Source organism: Ictalurus punctatus, chromosome 25 (assembly GCF_001660625.3).
Source record: "Ictalurus punctatus breed USDA103 chromosome 25, Coco_2.0, whole genome shotgun sequence".
Classification (NCBI taxonomy): domain Eukaryota; kingdom Metazoa; phylum Chordata; class Actinopteri; order Siluriformes; family Ictaluridae; genus Ictalurus; species Ictalurus punctatus.
Genome location: NC_030440.2, coordinates 386,144 through 407,500, shown reverse-complemented (window position 1 = coordinate 407,500; position 21,357 = coordinate 386,144). Strand labels below are relative to the sequence as shown.

Sequence of the window (21,357 nt, the reverse complement as noted above, 5' to 3'; positions counted from 1 at the left end):
CATTCAAATTCTCAGTGACAGCTGTAGCTCATTAAATCCGTATGTGGCATGGCAGTGTGCACACACTATCGCCTTCTGTATGGTTTTTGAATGAAAAGTTTATTTTCTCTATTCTCTAAGTAACCATAGAGAGTGAATATTCCAAAACCTAGTGGAAGCAGACCTTCAAAAAATGTATGCAGCAGTTAATCATATTTAATCACACTTTTTTTATTGCAATTTTTTGTTTATGTGATCAAATTTGCAAGATTCTATTCTTTAGTGCGTTTCTGTTGTGTTCCTTCTGCAGAGTTGGCTGAGGACTGGACTCAAAGTTCCCAGTCATTTTCAGGATTTGTGTTTTGTGTATTTTGAAGTAGCCAGTCATATATAGTGTAAAAAAAACAAAAAAACACACAAAAAACCCCAGTAATGCTCCTGAGCCTGATACACACATACCAGCACTACACACAGCTGTCACCACTGTATCATTGTTCGTCCTGTGCAGAGCATTGTCAGCACGGGTCCTGCGGTGGTTTCGTTTCACTGGGGTTGTGGACAAATTGTGCACAGCAGCAGTCAGTATACACTTACTGAGTAACCTAGATGGTAGGTGTACCTGATAAAATGGTGAGGCGGTGCATTTTGAGGCAGTCGAGTTGAGGAGAGAGAGCAACCTGTTCATCATGTTATTGTCCTCAACCTTCAGCAGAACAGATACGGAAATTCTTAGCAGATAAATCTGCACATCTGCACGTTATAATAAGTGTTCCCAAATGAGCTTTTCTTTTCTTTTGGTACATCTATATAAGTTTTTATCAATAATAATAATAATAATAATAATAGTTAAAGCTGCAAGCAGCATTTTTGGGGGCCAAAACCCAGACATTCACAGATGCACTACAATTGTTGCCCAAGCAATCACAGGAAAGAAGAGCCAGAACTTCAGGCAGATCAATTCAAGAGTGATTTGTTGTTTCACTCATGACATGTATGTTTTTACCATGGAAAATGGTGGACTTCTCTGACTGTAGGAGGAAAGGTCTAGATGAACAAATGGGCAGCAGGGTGGCATTACTACTGCTGCTGCCTCTACTGCTGTGAACTGTGGTGTTGTTTGTTGCTACTTTGACGTTTTCTTCTTGCAATTTAAAATTTTTTTAAGGTATTTATGTTTTTTTTCTCATAAGTCTGGGGTTTAAACCCCCCCCCACACACACACACTTTTGACCAGTAAGTGGCGCTGTCACAAAATTTGTTGCATGGTCCTGAAGTTGCCTACTAAGTTTTGTGTCAGTGCGCAATTCATTGCTGAAATACAGACTCACTTCCTGTTTGGCAGCGTCATCAGCAGATTTGCCCACCCATTACAGGCAAATCGTTGGAGTATTCAAAACTCATTTAGTAACTTTTGTGAGGCTTACTCAGAATATGACGTGTGCGAAATCTGGTGACGATTGGACAGCGTTTGTAGGAGGATTAGCGAAAAACAGTTTTTGAAAAAATCCAAGATGGCAGAAAATCTAATTATGCATAAATTGCCATAGTAGGGTGCGTTGAACTCGTCCCGACCCAGAGCCAGGCTTTTAAATTGTGGACACATGGTTCAAAAGGTATGACCATAAATGTATTTCCAAATTAGGCTAAAATTTTACCCGATGGTGGCGCTAGAACGTTGGCAGCACTTGGCCAAATTTGGTCAGAATGTTCCTAAGACCTTCCCCAATCAGTGTGCCAAATTTTACAACTTTGTACCGGACAGTTCTATTGGCTGCCATAGAAGAAGAAGAAGAAGAAGAAGAAAATATAGAATAACAATAGGGTGCGAACGGATCTTTATTATTATTATTATTATTATTATTATTATTATTATTATTATTATTATTATTATAAAAGCAACCCAATACAAAGGTAGATTAATAATTAAAGAAAGACTGAATCTCATTACCGATTGAAGACCTATACCTGACATTTAACAGCTGTTAAGTGGAATAAAGTTAGTTTGTTGTCCTGTTATTACTATTATCTATTACTATTTTCCATTGGAGCAATATGAAGAATCGATGTTGTAATAACTGTAAAACCAGTGACCTAAACAGCTGTAGCTGTTGATCAAAGCTCAAACACTGATCAATTTTAGATTTGTAATGATCCTTCTGCTCTATACTGTATTTCTACTGATTAAAAAGGATTCAATGAAATCTAGATGGAAAAGGAGTGAGACAAATTCAGTGAATTAATATAAAAGTCAGTTGTCCTTATGAACAGATAGAGCACTGGAAGGGGAAATATAGGGCACAGAAAAACGAAGTGTATCGGTAGGCTGATAAAACTTGTGTTGGAAGAACCTATTAGTTAGGCATTCTACATATGCCCCTTTAAAAACAAATTTTTCTCAAGAACATAGACTGTGGTTGTATTGGCTACATCGCTCAATGTTAATCTACTTTTTTCCAGAACATTTCATACTGGTTTATTTTTTCATGACTTTCCTGCATTTTGGGGCTAATGTGTTCATGTCTGCATGATTAGACAGCATTGAAAAGGGTCTTAAATATTAAGACTTAATGAAGATTTTAATCAAGTTTCTCGTTACTGTTTGCAGGAACAGACTGAGGAAACTGACCCAGTTCAAGTGTGTTTCAGTCTCTGTTAACATTTAAAGAGAGCTGTTCAATTATTCATGTGCCACTTGTGTTTTCTGCATCAAAGGCCACTTACTTTTTTGAAAGATGGATTTGTATGCAATTATTATAGAATGGCCGATCATGAATAATGCAGGATATGGACTGAATTTTAAGTGATAGAGGGAATGCCTGTTTCATGCTGTATTCCGTAGCAAAAGGATGCACTAGTAAGCAAATTTATGCAGAATAGTCATGGACAACTGTTTGGACCATAACATCCATCCGTCCATTTTCAGCACCGCTTTTTCCACACAGGGTTGCAGGGAACTCGATCACGGGAAACCCTGGACACGGTGCCAACTTATCACAGGGCACAGTCGCACACACACACTCATTCACACACTAAGGACAATTTGGACATGCCAGTTGGCCTATAATGCACGTCTTTGGACCAGTGGAGGAAACTAGAGTACCCGGGAGAAACCCCCAAAGCACAAAGAGAACATGCAAACGCCACGTACGCAAGGCAGAGGTGGGATTGTGCATTTGTCTACTTGTACATCTGCTTGTCAACCTCAACAGTGCTTGCAGTTTTATGCACCCTTGGTGGTTGATGTAAGACACCACCGTCTTACGTGTTGTCAGTCTGAACTAGAGTGTGTGACCCCCTGAAGATTTTGCAGAATTAGAGACAACTTTCATTTCAAAGACTTTGATATGATGGCAACATATGGAGGCGTCTGTCAGTACAGCTTCCCTCTTTACAGGGAGAACACTTATTGAAAGGGCACATCCCAAACGAGGAAACATGCACTGGACCAACGCCGGAGGGTGCATGCACATGCCCTTGTCACTACTAGCAATACAGGCCTTTGTGATATGGCTGATGGGCACTGAGCATTCGGCTAACACTGAACTGCATGACTGTATGCGAAATTGAGATGGCGGTGTCTTCGCATCCGGAAGGCTTGCCTGCTACGTGATTTAAGACCTCGTGCCAATGAACTGCGCAGTTGACAACGGAACCTTTATTGTGACTGATGTTTTAGTCCTACCCTAGCAACTCCAGCTTTGTCTGACCAGCCACCAGCTGCCAAAACACAGGCCGAACTGATCCAGTTGGTGGACCGTCTCTTGGCCTGTGTTTTAGTAGCTGATGGCTGTTCAGAGCAGCTTTATTTTTCTTTAGGGTAGGTTACGCCATTGTATCAAACACATTGTCTGGCTCATCCCCTGCTGTTAGGACTGTCCAGATAAGGGAGTGCATACAGACCCTGGCATTGCAGGAGTTTTAAGCTAACTGAAAGTATGCTTGGATTTCATGCCTTGGCACTGAGGTCAAAGTTCACCCAGTTTACGTGAAGGTATATTTAAGTATCTTATTCTTCTTAGAGGGCTCAGCAGCATGCATGCTGTTTGCTCTACTCCCTGCTGTGACCACGCATTGTCAGAGGAATGTAATGTCAGCAGTATTCTCCTAGCCTGCAAGCTTCACACGTCAGTGAGAAATCAGCGTTATGCTGCAGTTAGTACAAAGCTCTGTCAGAACTCGTCAAGATGCTCTGGACCCAAATATATCGGGCGTTCATCATATCTTTCTTCCAACTCCATCAGAGCTGGGCAGAACAAACATCTGGCCATGCTGAAATACAAGAGTTTGGGAAGTCGAAACGATTCGAATTTGAAACAGTGAGATTTAACGCATCTACAGCTCCAACGCAGCAGTGTGGTGCGGATGGGAAGGACTCAAACACTGGAATGTCACACAGTTGATGTTTTATGATTAGATTACTCTAATTCAGCATCTTGAATACATTTCTTCAATTATATATAATATAATACACACAATGCAAAACATCTAATCAACTATAGTAACTCAAGTGATCACTCTTTCCAACCGCGGTGAGCAGAAAAGCATCTCAGCATGCTCTCATCAAACCCTGAGGTGGATGGGCTACAACAGAAGACCATGTCGAGTTCCTGAGGGATATCATGAACAGGAATCTGAGGCTATCACAAGCACAGGCTCACCCAAATTGTACAGTTGAAAATAAATAAATAAATAATCACCGGGTCTTTTCTGAATCTCTTGCTCTCGGCTGCCGGGAGTAGAACCTTGTTGTGGTTCTCTGCTGTTACAGTCCATTCACCTCAAGATGAATTTTTGCGTTCTGAGATGCTTTTCTGCTCACCACGGTTGTAAAGAGTGATTATTTGAGTATATAGTATAGACTTCCGGTAAGATCAGGCCAGTCTGATTATTCTCTTCTAATCTCATTCATCAACAACAAGGAGTTTCAGCCTGCAGACCCTCTGCTCACTGGATGTTTTATTTAGTTTTTATTTTCTGTACCATTCTGTGTAAACTCTAGAGGCTTTTGTGTGTGTGTGTGTGTGTGTGTGTGTGTGTGTGTGTGTGTGTGTGTGTGTGTGAAAATCCCTGTCTGGGACCACCAACCATTGGTTCCATCACCATCACACTTTTTCTTCATTCTGCTGTTTGATGTGAACGTTAACTAACACTCTTGACCTCCATGCTGCCAAATTTTTCACATTATATATAAATATAAACAAAATGTTTAGGCACAAGCAAAGAATTGCTGTAGAGTGACGATGACTTCAAAATAATTCAATTAAATGTTTCTCCATTAAAAATATACCGTAAAGTACAGTAAACAATAGTAAATGAAACAAAGTCAATGTTTGGTGTGACAAACAAACAAACAAACAAACAAATAAATAAATAAAAATAGTAGTCTCCGGTACTATTAGTGCAGTTTAATAAGGACATGAGCTATAAGGGTTATCGAGCGTGTTGCAGAACCAGTCACGGTTCTTCTGGAGACTTTGACTGTCGCACTCGCTTCTTATTTCTGTAGCGAAACCCAGCAGCCGTCATTGTGTGTGTTTTATATCTGAAAAGTGTCTCTTACCTCTTAATACGCTGCTTTCTTTACTGACATCCAAACATTTTTCTGTAACATGGAATTTTCTGCTAGAAAGCTAATGTTTGGGAATCTAAAATGTTTTAGTACTGACTTGATAATGTAGAAGTCATATAATAAAAAATTTATAACAAAGTGCATACTAAAAAAATAAATAGGGTGCCTAAAGCTTGTGCACAGTACTGTATATTATATATATTTATATATTTCTAACGATCTGTTCTTTTCTCTGTAGATTACAGCCTTTGATGAGCTCCATGCGGACTTTAAAGTCCCAATTGATCAGGGCAATCCATTCCATGCCGTAAGTACTTTTTATAGACTTAATGATGGTGATGTTACTTGTACTGGCCTGCTTCTCCATACAAATGAAGTGTGTGTGCGTGTGCGTGCCTGTGTGTGTGTGTGTGTGTGTGTGTGTGTGTGTGTGTGTGTGTGCGTGTGTGTGTGTGTGTGCGTGTGCATGCCTGTGTGTGTGTGTGTGTGTGTGTGTGTGAGGATACATGGCAGTAGACTGCAGTAAAACAGTATTTTCACACTGTTTGGGAAGTTGTAGTACTTTGTAATTGTAACTTGTCGAGCTGCAAGCTATTGAATTTAAACTAATGCTTGAATTTAAGCGTACAGTGGTGCTTGAAAGTTTATGACCCCTTTAGAATTTTCTATATTTCTGCATAAACATGCTAAAACATCGACAGATTTTCACACAAGTCCTGAAAGTAGACAAAGAAAACCCAGTTACACAAATGAGACAAAGATCTTGTCCATGGTCATTTATTTATTGAGGAAAATGATCCGGTATTACATATCTGAGAGTGGCAAAAGTATGTAAACGCCTAGGATTAGCAGTTAATATGAAATTAGAGTCAGGTGTATTCAGTTAATGGGATGACAATCAAGTGTGAGAACACCTGTCCACCTGCTCATCCCATCATGTGATAGCAGAAGCAATACATGACATCATGCAGATGTTATGTGCATTAAGAGCTTCAAATCAGATCAGTTAATGTTCACGTCAGCCATCAGAATGGGGAATAAATGTGATTTCAGTTACTTTTACTGTGTCATGATTGTTGGTGCCAGACAGGCTGGTATTTCAGAAACTGCTGATCTTCTGGGAATTTCACACGTAACAGTCTCTAGAGTTTACACAGATTGGTAAGGAAAAACAAAGACATGCCCAGTCAGCAGCAGTTCTGTGGAAAGAAACACTGTTTTGTAATGCTATGGAGGTGTTTAATTTAGGGGTGAACAAGGCGGTGCAGTGAGAGGAGTCCATAATTATAGACTGGGCTCTCGTCCTGCTTCTGAGTAAGTAAATAATGATTTCTGATGCAGTTCTCATTGAGGTTGTATGGTTGTTTGTGCTCAGATAGTCAAACCACGCTGCGATGTTCCCAATCAGGACACTCTCTAGTGTGTAAGTTGACCACACAAAGTCTTATGTCTCCTAAGAAGGGACAGACATTGCTGTGCCTCTCCGAGGATGCTGCTGGTGTTTGGGGGTAAAGATTCCGAGTCTGATATCTAAAGCTGCTGATAATTTCCACAGGTGAACCGGTGATGTTGACAGGAATGTAAGCCCCTCTGTTCTTCCTGACCTTCAGAGTCAGGTTGGTATTTTGGCACAAGGTGGACAGGTCTAGAATCTTCCTCCTGTAGGCAGACTCATTGTGTTGTCTGCAAACTTGAGGATATTGCTGATGCTGTATCTGGGTGAACAGAATGTACAGCAGGGGGTTGAGGCAGCAGCCCAGGGGAATTCCCATACTTACTGTCTGTGTGGCCAAAACTTACCATCTGGGGTCTGTTAGACAGAAGGTCCAATACCTAATTGGAGATGGACCTGCCAGCCTACTTCGCTTTAATGTCAGTTCAGCTGGTACAGTTCTGTTAAATGTTGAACTGTAGTCAATAAAAAGTATCATGATGTGCTTTTCTTGTCCAACTGTGTCAGGGTCGAGTGCAGCACGAGTGAGTACTGCGTCATCGATGAGGGATTGAGGTGATGAGCAAAATTGAAATTCTGCCAGGAAAAGGAGCTTATTTTACATTCTCTCTTGGTGCTTAAATTTCTGCTTTATGCAGGAAGCAGAATTACAGACAACTGGCCAGATTTGCCGAAATGAGGGTGATGGACAGATCTGACTTAACATGTCTTTGTTTCTCTCCACAGCGTGAAAGACTTCGGAACATTGAGCGAATATGCTGTCTGCTCCGAAAGGTAAATTATACTGTTATACCATATCTGTCTATTCAACGTTTAATGAGAAATATCCAATCATGGCAGCTTTGAGCACAAACAGACGTTATGATTTTATATATTGTGGTTATACTAGATCCTCTAGGTGCTTTAAGATAGGTTAAACTAGGTGCTTACTACCCAAACAATGCCTACATTATTTACTCCAACCCTTAGTTCAGTTGTGGCTATAATGCTTCTTCTCGTAATCCATGCTTGAAAAAACAGCTTAGACCAGCCTAAAATGGTTTACTGGTTTTAGCTGGATTAGGCTGGTTTAACTGGTCTCCCAGCCTGGTCTAGCTGGTGTTAGTGTGGTCTAGTAGGTTGGCCACTTTGCCTCCCAGCTTGACCAGCTTGGTCTGGCTGGCAGGTCAGCAGGCATTGGCAGGTCTCCCAGACTGGTCGGTCAACAGGAGTCTCCTAGTCTGAGAGCACACATATTATCGACCAATTGCATGCTTAGGCATGTGATGTGATAACAAAGATAAAGAATTTTTTTAATAAAGTTGGATGAATTGATGGGATCAGGATGGATTGCAATCAGTATCAGAGAGTTAACCAGACCATATGCATATTAAATTCATTGAATTATTCTGCATCTAAAATTTGTTGTAAAATTGTGTAGCTGTCTCGCAAGAAATGAGACTGGAACGGAACAAGACTGCAAAATCTGAAGAAACACACCATATCATGCATTATGCTCAATATTATGCATTATATAAGGGGTTTGATGGTTTTGAAATTGATTTGCCAAACCGTAAGGTAAAAAAAAACTATGCAATATCATTTAATCAAAATGAAATAAGTAATTCATATTTTGACATGCTCAGTGATGTTATTTTTTTTATTACATGAAGGTTTTAAAGGTTACTTTTTTCATAATGCTCTTTTAATAATAATAATACTTAATATTTCATGATTGTGATTCCAGTTTTACATATTGATTGAATTATTTCACAATATTGACGCGCTTATTGTATATATTGCTGCATTTAGTCGTTTTATTATTTATATCATAGGCATATTTATTTATTTAATGTAAATAAAATAAATAAATAGAAAGAGAGAAACTGGAGGAGAAGCATGAAGAATTGAAAAATGTAGTGCGTGAGATGAGATGTAATGGACTGGTTCGACAGGATGGACTTTCCTCATGGGGTAAGTATCGCTGAACATTTATTGATTTTTAAAATAAATGACAAAACATTATGGTTCAGTAGAAACATTAAAAGGTTAAATATGTTAATATTGCAGCTAACGTGGTTAATTTATTTGGCATTCAGTTTGTTAGCCTGCAGCTAGTCAACTTTTTGTTGATTAAGCTTGATAGCTTGTTAAGATAAATGCTGCCTGATGAAATTGTTTAGAAAAATTAGGTGTATATACTTGGTAACAAACGTCTGAATGTAAGATTATTACTGTGTGATATAAATATATTATATTATCATTATATTCTGTATTTACGGTAATATACAGTATGTATGTGACAGAACCGATAGGTAGCCTATTAGCTAATGTATGAAATAAAAAAAAGAAATGCTAATAGCATTTGATTACTTTTGCCTATTGTCATGAGGCTGATCTTGAAAGATTCCTCGAGTCATGCCGAGAACAGTGATACCAATTACGCCATGGTCGACCGGACTTGCTGGCGGCCATTTTGAACTGCTTTGAAAACCTACATTTTCAAATCCTGCTAGACCGTTCAACCAGTTTTAATGAAAATAGAATCTTCAGACCATGCAGACAAAAATGACAGAATTCAAGGTTCTCATTAGGAACCCATTGTTTTTCTGCTTAGTATTATTATTATTCTGGCTAGGGTGTCTATGGCAGCCCATAGAACTGTGTGGTAAAAAGTTGTGAAATTTGGTACACAGCTTCAGGACACATTCAGCTACAAATGCACCAAATCTGGGCTCCAAGCTCCCAAAGCTCTAGCAGCACCAACAGGTCAAAGTTTGGCCACATTTCAAAAACCTGTTTATGGTCTTTTGAACAGTTTGGCCAAAATTTCAGTGCCAGTTCAATGGACCCTAGGACATCAATTTCCATTTAATTAGATGTTCTAATCTAATCAGTATTTTCTCTACTCCTCCTACAAATTGCACCAAAAAATGATTAACATTTGGATCATATCATCTTAACCGTTCTCCCGCAGTGTTGCTGCAAAGGCAAAATACAGGATCCTAAGTTATATCTCTGCAATACATTTACATATCAGCACCAAACTTCTTATGTATATTCAGGACCACACTCTGAACGTACCAGAAGAAGTTTTGCTCTAGTGCCACCTAGTGGTGAAGTGTTATACTAGCTTTAATGTTTTTCTTTAGATCATTTGAAAGACTTGTGCTAAATCCACAGTTCTACTTTCCCTACGAGTCCCTGGAATAGGCCAAAGTGAACACACACCAACATTAAAAATATCGAGGGTACGTCCTGTCAGTGATTTTTGAAATTTATTGAAAACTCATTGTTTTTTTCACGTGGATAATGTCAGCCATGTTGACTGTCCACCATTTTGAATGATGTCATAAACTGTTTTTTTCACTACTTGTCCATCATCTTCCGAGCAATCTGCTCAAACATGGCCAAATGTGTTTCTGATTTGCAAGATCCCATATCACAGCAATGAAATGATGGCTTTGGTGTGTTTATGGGCACGTGACCTGAGGTGACTCCTGAAGTGTCTGCTGCCATCTCCTCTGACTTTTGCTTAGCCTTTAGTTTTTTTCCTTATGACTAGTAACACACTGTACACATTTTCATACACTTTAGACAGCTAGTGAATAAAATATATATCATTTACCCATACGTATTTCCTTGCCAAATGTGTTTTGTTTTGATTCATTGCTTGCTCCCATGTCCTGTCACTGGCTGTCTCCCTTGTGTTTCCTAATTACTCTCACCTGCATTCAGTTTGCCCCTTGATTGGTTTGTATATTTAAACCCTTGTGTATCTTTGTTTAGTGTGAAGTATTGTCCAGCTTGTACCTGCCTGTCTTTACCAGGCCGTTTTGTTTTGTTTTGTTTTGTTTTGTTTTGTTTTGTTTTGTTTTGTTTTGTTTTGTTTTGTTTTGTTTTGTTTTGTTTTGTTTTGTGTTTTGTTTTGTGTTTTGTTTTGTTTTGTTCTGTTCTGTTCTGTTCCGGTTCTTGATCTCATTCTGTTCCCTAGTTTGTATTTTTTGGATTCTCCCTGGCGTTGTTGTTCGTACATCGCCTGACTTCTGAGCGTTTCCAGTTCTCGATTGTGACTCACGTTTCGGCTTTTTCTTCCTGCAATTCTAATAAAACCGCAACTGCATCCGTCTCAGCCATCATTCCATGACAATACTAAAAAGAAAAATCACAATCTGCAGTCTTGAGAATGAGAACAGTTGTCATCATGATGAATGTGAATGAATGCATCAGTGTAGACTAACATCATCTCTTATTTTATCCTCTCTGTATTCAGGATACTGATTTGAAATGTGAACCACTGAAGACCTGTGAACCTTTTTTTTGCTGGCGATCAAAGGCTACATCGACTAAATATGTGACCTGGACAATTGACTTCGCAGCATTCTATGAAGATCCGTCCATGTGTAAATTCCACATCAATAATAATGTTTTTGTTGAATTTGTCAGCTTTTTTTGTTAGTGTGTTGCCGTTTTGAAGTTCTAATATATTTTGCGTGATTGATTAAATAAATCCATTTTAACTGAAAAGTTGAACCGGAGTTACTATTTCTTCACTAGTTAAATTAATGCAATATAAAACTGAGTAAAATATTTACATTAGCTTAGTGTAAACGAACACTTGAGAAAATGGTGGTGAGTTGACGTTTGAGGAGGAGATCCACACATTAGGGTCCATGAGATACTATCTCATATAGTGCGCTATGAATCTTCAGAAAAATCCTCCAGGTCCTGCTCATTCTTTGCTTTTCCAGCATCTGCTGTATATTTGAGTCCTTTCCAACAGCGGCTATATGGTGTTGAGATCCATCTTTTCACACTGAGGGACTCGTACATGACTATCATATAACGGTGTAAACATTCACTGATGCTCAAGAGGCAACACGATACATTAAGAGTGAGGGGGGTGTAAACTTTGGAATGGGATGATCAGTGTAAATTATTAGTTTTTTGCCTTCTGGGACACATGTAACTAACTATCTTAGTTAATTTTAGTAAATTTAATAAGAATCACTGTATATGTCATACAGTGAAGTCTATTTTATTTTACATTGAAACTAGTTGAGGTGCCGATGACATGAAATAAAAATATTAAATGGCAATGGTAAGATGTAAAAGTGGTATTTTCTGTTACGTTTTATGTTACCATTGGGTTGTGAAGGTTAAAATATTCATTTAACAGCTCAGTGTTGAGTTTTTAATTGCAATTACAAATCTTTTTTCAATTTAATTTCTTTCTGGATTCGTCTGGACTCGGCCATTTTGGACTCGATTGGTCTCGAACTTGACAAAGGTGGACTCGAACTCAACACTTCTGTGATCATAAAGAAGGAAAAAACATGAATTTTTTTCATTAAAAGATTAATAGAGAACAAAAACGTTTTATATTTCATTTATATTGTTTATGGAACCTTATATAGGTCTTTTGTTACTGGCTTAAAAATTTGTACTTACTTTTTTTTTGTTGTTAGTATAGTAAACAGTAGTTTGTAGCATTTGTGTTACTACACTTAACATTTTCCAACCTGGAAGAAGCCACAGCTTCAGTGACAAATGCAAAGTCTGAACAGCTTCATGGAAAAATCAGTTCACTGGCAGTCCTATATTGGGAGCATAGGAGTCCTTCAAGGAGAAAATGTGTGTATTTATTGTTGTGCTTAATTATTGCTACTGTTAAAAGAAAAAGACAGTAATTGAAGAGTAGGAGCTCTTTTGACACCCAGTGCATGAGGATATTTTGCCACAAGTAGAAATTAGCAGGGGAAAAAAACCTGTTAATTGTTGAGCACTAAAAAAAGCAGCTAGTGGGGATGCAGAAATAGAACTAGAAAGAGAGAGTGAGAGAGAGAGTGTGAGAGAGAGAGTAGCAGGTGAGTAGTCACTTATTAGGTAAGTGAGGCATGAAGTGCCACTCATTCACATCCCTGTAATACTGAGTAGTGCGAGGAAAGTGCACTTGATAGACCCTTGACGTTCCTAGACTCAGGAGCTCGATTTTCTCAGCAGCATCCCATTAATTAGACCCGTCCCCAGCAGTCTGTAGTCTGAATTGTATAGTCTTAATTGTTTTCATGTATTCAGTTTTAAGATGTACATGCAGTATGCCAACCAAACTGTGTTGTGGTGATTTGAAAATACTGCTCCCTGCTGACATTGAACACGAGACAAAAGATAAGTGTGTTGAAGTTGCCTGTATTTATGATTCTTGCTTTGTACTTGACATTGCTGCAAAACATGGCTGGTTTTGTCTCGTTGAACACAGTGCCAAGGCATATAGAGGAAAGGGCATAGGGCTTTAATAAGACTATGATTATTGAAATCAAACTCATCATATCACACCTCTTGTGCCAGTTAGATGAGGGCAATGTACAGTATATACAGTGGTGCTTTAAGCAGTTTCATTTGAAGCTGAAATTAGAGTCAGGTGTGAATGAGTGAGCGCCCTGTTTTATTTAAGAACAGGAATCTATCTTTACAGGAGTCTGATCTTCACAACACGTGTTTGTGGAAGTGTATCATGGTACGAACAAAGGAGATTTCTGAGGACCTCAGAAAAAAAAAGAGTTGTTGAAGCTCATCATGGTGGAAAAGGTCACAAAACCATCTCTAAAGAGTTTGGACTCCACCAATCCACAGTCAGACAGATTGTGTACAAATGGAGGAAATTTAACACCATTGTTCCCCTCCCCAGGAGTGGAGACCAACAAAGATCACTCCAAGAGCACGATGTGTAATAGTCTGTGAGGTCACAAACTTCTAAGCAACTAAAGTCCTCTCTCACATTAACTAATGTTAATGTTCATGAGTCCACCATCAGGAGAACACTGAACAACAATGTTGTGCATGGCAGAGTTACAAGAAGAAAGCCACTGCTCTCCAAAAAGAACACTGCTGCACATCTGCAGTTTACTAAAGATCACGTGTACGTGTTGGGGTGTCAATTTATGAAGGTCTGGGTGGAAGTCAAGGACTTCTGGGAAAAGGGGCAGAGGTTACCAGTACTAGACAGTGACTGTTGATTTAGCCCTTGATAGTCAATGCATGGCTGGAGGCCACCCCCTTTCTTTTCCACCAAGAAGAAACCCAAGGAAGCAGGAGATGTGGATGTGCAGATGTACCCCTGTTGGAGGGCCTGAATATATACCACCATAGCCTACTGTTCACACCACAGGTTGGTGATTGATCCCTGGGGGACCCCAGTCTCCCACTGGGGGCGACGTCTGTGGAGTAGGTGGTCAAGGAGGATAGCAAAAGTAATGAGGGAATTGAGAGCAAGCGGTTCATCACGGTATGCCATTTCAGTTAACACTTCCGGGTGAAGACGTAAGCGAAACTTTCAGGGCTGCATCGTTCCATCCACTACCCTCCACAGTTGTGCAGAACTCAAGAGCAAACCCCACAACCAGTCAAACACCTTGGTTTATTGACAGGAGCTGCTCACCAACCGCTTTTGTTCTGACGATCAAACACACCTGGGAACACCACCGTGAATTGCTCATACAAGGTCATGTACTCGTCTCTTTGTTCCCACACCACGATTGCCCACTTCAGCACTTTGCTGGTGAGCACGTTCATGAAGCGTGCAATAACTTTTGGCTCAGGCATTCCCTCAAAACTGGCAAAATACATTAAGCATTGCAGTAAGAAGCCCTTGCAGAGGGACGTGTCACCTGAGAATTTGGCATCGGTGGGCTGGCTTCCAAAACTGGAGTGTGGAATGAAGCGGTGTAGGCAAGGGCTTGAGAAAGGAGATTCACCTTGGCGCTGAGGTCTGCAAGCTGCTGCCTCCGCTGCCCATGAGCACATCCTGCTAATCAGGCTCTCCTGCTGCATCCAGGTTGTCTGCAAAATCATAAGGTAGAAGGCTGAGACAGATGCACATGAGGGTGATTTTAATGAAATTCCAGGTATACAAATCCAATACATGAGGCAAGATCAGGGTCACAAAATGGGTCAAGCGAGGCACAAACAAGATAACCAGGACCTAGGCAAACCATGAATGTCAAAAGGCTAGCAAAAGTTAAAAGAACCAGAACACTGAACACAAACTGAGCATTTACTGTTCAGTGATAGTGTGTGTAAAAGTCGTATATATATAAAATGGAACAGGTGTTTATGGTTAGAAATCAGGTGATTGAGCATGCTAAGGTGCGTGTGTCTTGTGATGTGTGGTCCATAGCGACCATGTTTGTAGCCCATGGTGTGTTCTGACTGTTCTGTCCTGACAGTCTCAAATTTCTTACTAACCTTTGACTGTACAGTCCACTGTGTTCACATTGAGAACTGAACAAAAAAACATGGCCACCGCCAGCCAATCAGATTTGAGCAGGCATTTGAAAGGGTTATAAATGAGGAATCATCACAAAACTTGAATAATAGGTTCCTTTAGGTTCCTATTCCTAGGATTTTTTGCCAGATCTTCCAAATTATGATATTATTTAAAATCTGTGGACATTTGTACAGCATGTGGCTGCTGCCTACCAATGAATTATTCCATTCATTTACTCAAACAGCTACAACACATGATATATATTATGGATATGCACAAAACCTGCAAAAGGCCTGTTGAGGGCTAGATTCTGAGGCCGTGTGCTAAAGTTGGAGTGTTTTCACCCATAAGGGGTGTGGCTAAGTTCAAGTGCATTTTTCTCACATACCAAAGATGCCACTTATATTTAATAAGTGAAATATTGAAATATTGAAATTTCATTGAATATATGAAATAGTAAGTCTATTTATAAAGTTTACTTTGTTGTACTTTTGTTTTGTTCAGATGTTCTAGGGTACTGGGTTACTGTAATGATCACTGTTTGTCTGTCCTTCCACCAGCTGGTGCTTCCAGAGTATTCAATCCATGGTCTCTTCTGTATCATGTTCATGTGTGCCCAAGAGTGGCTAACTGTGGGCCTCAACATCCCTCTGCTTTTCTACAACACATGGAGGTAAACATCTGAGCTGACTTCCTTTAAATTATTTTGATTTTGTCAAAAAATTATATTTTCAGGCAAACCGTTACTGATGCTTAGTGACACTCGATATTGTTTGCGGTATCTGAAGCTAGAATTGTTATGGGAAGTGAAAAATGAAACAAAAATTCATTATGCCTTAAGAGAAAAGAATCACCTTTGATAAATGATACCATGGTCTAACCAATCAGAATTGGAAGTGTGATGACACACCACCATTACGATTGTATGCAATAATCGGGAAACCTGAAGAAACGGTCGAGTTTTCCACATGCTGTGTGTATATACTGATAGCTGTAAATGTCAAATATAATCACATTCTTAAAATTCTTTTTTATTTGGACAGTCTAGTTTTTAAAGAATGAACATTCTAGTTGAAATGAGTGAACTTTCTAACGCTGGTGTAGCTCAGGCCTCTTATTAAGTCTGTTTAGAGACTCTATATACTGTCAAACGTTTTAAAGGAAATACTGCTGCAGTCCTGTCATTTACTGAAAGTGAGGGAGACGCTCTATTGCTCCTGGCTGTGGGGCTCAGGTGCATGCACATCACATGGACAGTGCCAGTGTGTTAATTTGGTTAAAAAAAAAAAAAAAAACAACAACAAAAACCCTTACAGCTTTAAACTCACTAACAGAGCATGCTGGGTTAAAAGAGTGATACATGGATTATAAGAGTGAGCCATGAATTAGGGTTAGGGTTAAAAGAGTGATGCATGAGGAGTGTTAGGGTTAGGGTTAAAAGAGTGAGACATGAGGACTGAGACATGAGGAGTGTTAGGGTTAGGGTTAAAAAAATGAGACATGAATTAGGGTTAGGGTTAAAGAGTGATACATGAGGAGTGAGACATGAGGAGTGTTAGGGTTAAAAGAATGAGACATGAGGAGTGTTAGGGTTAAAAGAGTGACGAATTAGAGTTAGCATTAAAAGAGTGATACATGAGGTTAAGAGTGACATGAATAAGGGTTAGGGTTATAAGAGTGAGACATGGGGTTAAGAGTGAGACCCGAGGAGTGAGACATGGGGAGTGAGATATAGGGTTAAAAGACCAGAACCTTGTTGTTTTCACCAGTCAGCTGATCATCTGCCTGTTTGGCCCGGTCTGCTGGTTTGTCTTCCTGTGTTTTTGGGTCAGCTTTCACGGCACAGTTATAAAAGTTGGCCTTGTGATATAGTTCTGCGTTTTAGTGCTAGGTTACTCAGACAACAACGGGACACGAGGTGAACTACATTCACGGGCGAGGACTGAGGGCAAGGCGGAACAACGGAAAAACAAGACAGGACTTATATACACAGTGCTCATTATCCCACAGCATGATTCAGGTGCAGGTCAGCTGCTGTGCAGTGGCTGATGGGTATTGTAGTTCTGTGCCTTTGACACTACTGTGAATATTTACTAGTTGTTAATGTGCTAGCCTTTGTGGTATTATTGCATTATTTAACCACGTTTATACTCTGTTACGTTATGTTAATTGTTGGTAGATACTATACAAGATATTATATGGCTTCTGATGCTTTCTTTCTCATGAAGGACCAGAGCGAGGGAGCAGAAAATCTCTCCAAACTGTCTCTCTTGCTGCATTTGAACTGGAATTAAATACCCGACTAACCTCAGCAACGAGATCTTGAGACCTTCCCTGTCAAAGGCATCGCCACACGGTCTTTTTAGCCATCCGTTGGAAAGTTGATATATTTTTATATATTTGTAAACATTTTATATGATATATTTTACATGCCTAACAGCAGCTATGTTTATCACCTTTAACCCCTTGCTAGAAAAGGGCAAGTATAACTGCTGGTGCACGCCTTTGCAAATAGTTAAATGAAATGAAAGGACATAAAATGATAGTAAAAACAGTGCAGCTTCCTGAAGCGTCTTTTTAAATCCGGTTACCTTTTCCCGGGGGTCAAAAAATGATCATTATAATTGTTATATACTCCCGATGTTGGTAAATTACATGTGGAAATGACATAAAACATTGCAGATGCGGTGTAAATATGAAATGATTGAGTTTTTATCACAGTACCCCGTGATATATATTTTTCGAAGGCGTTGTGCTTTGCAGTAGATTGTAGCGCACAGATGTTATGTCACATTCTCTTTGCTCTGACAGTGAACGACTCCAGCTGGGAACCCACAGGAGATTCAGTATAGTTCGAACCCTGATTGCACATTTACAAGCTCCAGCTGAGTGCGTTGAGGGAACTCGAACCATCCAAAAGTTGTGATTGTGTGGAGTATTACCCAGCAAGAGGGAAATGATCTAATGTTGAGTGCTACCCACCGTGTGTTCTTCCCCGTTTTCGGCAGGTACTTCCACAGCCCCACAGACACCAAGGAGCTGCTTTACGACCCAGCGAGTGTCATGGACGATGACACGCTTAAGTTCTGCCAGAAAGAGGCGTGGTGCAAGATGTCCTTTTTCGTGCTTTCCTTCTTCTATTATCTCTACTGGTGAGTGTCTACCATTAACACCGCCACTGTAATGCTACAACCTGCTCAAGTGACATCTGAATAATGGAATTTATTTTAAAAAACTAAACGTGATTATTATTATACCTTCACTGATAAATATCTGTTTGCTGTAGTAGAAGCTACCTGTAATAAATAGCATGTAGCATAAGAAAATAATTTGTGTCTTTGTGTTTGGGCGTCTTAGTTCCAGTGAAGGGAAATTATAAGGCTACAGCATGCAATATACGCACAGTATGCGGTTGCTGATTGACTGTAACTCCCCTCAGTCTGTTCTGCTTTATGCTTCTAAATTGCTTTATAATCAGCGTCTCTTGGTTTCACATAAACGCTGCAGTATTGAATTGAGACATTATTATTGTTATTATTATTATTGTTGTTGTTGTTGTTGTTGTTATTATTCCTCCTTTTCTTGTGAATGTGTTCTTATGAATTATGAAATGCATGAGCTGAATGTAATCGTTTTCCGTTCTTGTCTTCCAGTATGATCTACAATTTGGTGACCTCATAACAGAGCTCTTGGCACAGAGGGGAAATATTTGGACTATTTTCTCAAACGTTGTAGCATTAAAACTAATCACTGGACCTCAAACGAGAACCTTTTAAAAACACGTAATTATTTGGCGAGCAGAAGAAATACGGCTTCGACCGTGTGGCTATGAAAGCATGAAATTCCGGAAAGCCTACGAGCTGCACAACGTGAGGCACTTGGGATAATACATGTAGCACACGTGGAATTAACGTTGCACTCAGACGTATCACGTGTCCTTCGACATATCCAGGATAAATATGAAATTTAAACAGGTGTTATGGGAAATGACGGGAAGCCTAAGCAAAATGGTGGATTTTTACCAGGCCAGTGTACAGTGTGAAGACCAAAAGCAGTTCTCAAAGGAAACACATACGTTTTGTGGATATTTGTGTATTTTGCTGTTGTTAGTTGTTTTAAAAGGATAAAAAGTTAAATAATCTATATTTACATATGATACAGAGAATACATTATTATTTATACATTATTATTATTTCTATACGATACTGAGAATACAGAATTACACTCAAGTCTTCCTGTATTTAGTACGTTTCACGCTATTATTCATTTCAGGCAATAAGTCACTAACAATAACATATTTGTTCGTTTTTGGTCATGGTCTGCAACTGCAGCTGTTTACAGTAGCCAAAATGTCTCTTCTTTCATCGTTAGACAAAATATTGAGAAATAAATCTCACCTTTATTATTAATAATATTCAAAAGCAGGATAGCTAACTAAGCTACATGGTGTAGATCGTTAGCTGGTAAAAGTTTGGACTAGTTAGTGGTAATATTATGGTTACAGTGTTCAGGTTGCTTTATTTGATCTATATATATATATATATATATATATATATATATATATATATATATATATATATATATATATGTGTGTGTGTGTGTGTGTGTGTGTGTGTACAGTGTATTAATATTGGCACCCTTGGTAAATATGAGCAAAGAAAGCTGTGAAAAATCGTCTTTATTTTTTAACCTTTTGATTTTATTTATTTATTTATTTTTGTTTACCAAATTTCACATAAATACGCTGCTGTCATGGATATCAAACTATTGCAAACACAACATAGTTTATTTTAAAAAATCTGTGTTAAAGATAGGTGTTTAATAATTATTGGCACCCTTTTAGTCAATACTTTGTGCTAGCTCCCTTTGCCAAGATAACAGCTCTGAGTCTGAGGTTGGAGAATACATGGCGAGGGATCTGATCTGATCTGATCCTCCACACAGAACCTCTCCAGATCGTTGCTCATATGTACCAAGGGTGCAAATATTAGTGGGTACTATATACACAGCTCCAGGGGGGAAATTGAGACCACTGCAAAATGATTAGTTTCTCTGGTTTTACTATTTCTAGGTAATGTGTTTGAGGGAAAAATGAACATTTTTTGTTTTATTCTATAAACTATCAACAACATTTCTCCCCGAATTCCAAATAAAAAAAATATTTGAGTCATTTAGAGTATTTATTTAGAGAAAATGGTCAAAATAACAACAACAACAAAAAGATGCAGTGTTGTCAGACCTTGAATAACACAAAGAAAATAGGTTCATTTTTTAAACAACACAATACTAATGTTTTGACTCAGGAAGAGTAAAGAAAGCCATATTTGGTGGAATAACCCTGATTTCCAGTCACAGCTTTCATGTGTCTTGGCATTGAAAAACCAATCCTCAGAGTTGGGGAACATTGTCAGAGTAGAAGGAAGCAAGTTTTCTTTCAGAACAACCTTCACAAAGACAAACCTGCCCGATTCTAGCCTTGCTGAAGCAGCCCCAGATCATCACCGATCCTCCACCAAATGTCAGAGTAGCACGAGACGCTGTGGCTTGTAGGCCTCTCCAGGTCTCCGTCCAACCATTGGATGAGCAGGTGTTGGGAAAAGCTGACTTATCAGAGAAGATCTTACTCCAGTCCTCTACGGTCCAATCCTTACGGTCTTTTGCAAACCTCATTGATGAAGATCTTTTCTATCTCTGTACGACTTCAGCCCTGCCCCTACGAGCCGGTTTCGAACCGTCCTCGCCGTGCACTTCACCCCAGCTTGCCATTGTTTTTGTAGGCCACTTGATGTCATCCCACGGTTGTTGAGTGACATTTGAATGAGTTGGCGGTCTTCCCGGTCAGCGGAGAGTTGTTTTCGCCCTCTCTTTGTTGTCTCCAGTGTCTGCTGCTTGACCTTGTTCTTATGTACTGCGCTTTGAAATTTTAAGGATGGAACCTGACCCTCACCCTCACCAGTAAAGCCAGAACTGAACCCTTCTTTTCCACACTCAAAACTTTCCTTTTCAACTCTTTTAGCATGGTCAGTAGTTATGTATTTTTTTTTTTTTTAGTCCAGTTACTTTTGAGGTACGACTAGCACTGTCTTTGTCATCCAGCTGGTCCTGTTACAA

General features: G+C 39.3%; 1 protein-coding gene across 1 annotated transcript in view; it reads left to right on the top strand.

The window, feature by feature from the left end:
• cnih3 (cornichon family AMPA receptor auxiliary protein 3) overlaps positions 1-19,750 on the top strand; it is a 24,224-nt gene extending 4,474 nt beyond the window's left edge. Inside the window, exons 2-7 of the mRNA XM_053675912.1 lie at positions 5,787-5,855; positions 7,728-7,775; positions 11,254-11,434; positions 15,751-15,919; positions 18,255-18,398; positions 18,900-19,750. Coding sequence (XP_053531887.1) covers positions 5,787-5,855; positions 7,728-7,775; positions 11,254-11,434; positions 15,751-15,919; positions 18,255-18,398; positions 18,900-18,927 — 639 coding nt within the window. The 3' untranslated portion in view covers positions 18,928-19,750. The remainder of the gene's footprint in view (positions 1-5,786; positions 5,856-7,727; positions 7,776-11,253; positions 11,435-15,750; positions 15,920-18,254; positions 18,399-18,899) is intronic.
• The last annotated feature ends 1,607 nt before the right edge of the window (positions 19,751-21,357 follow it).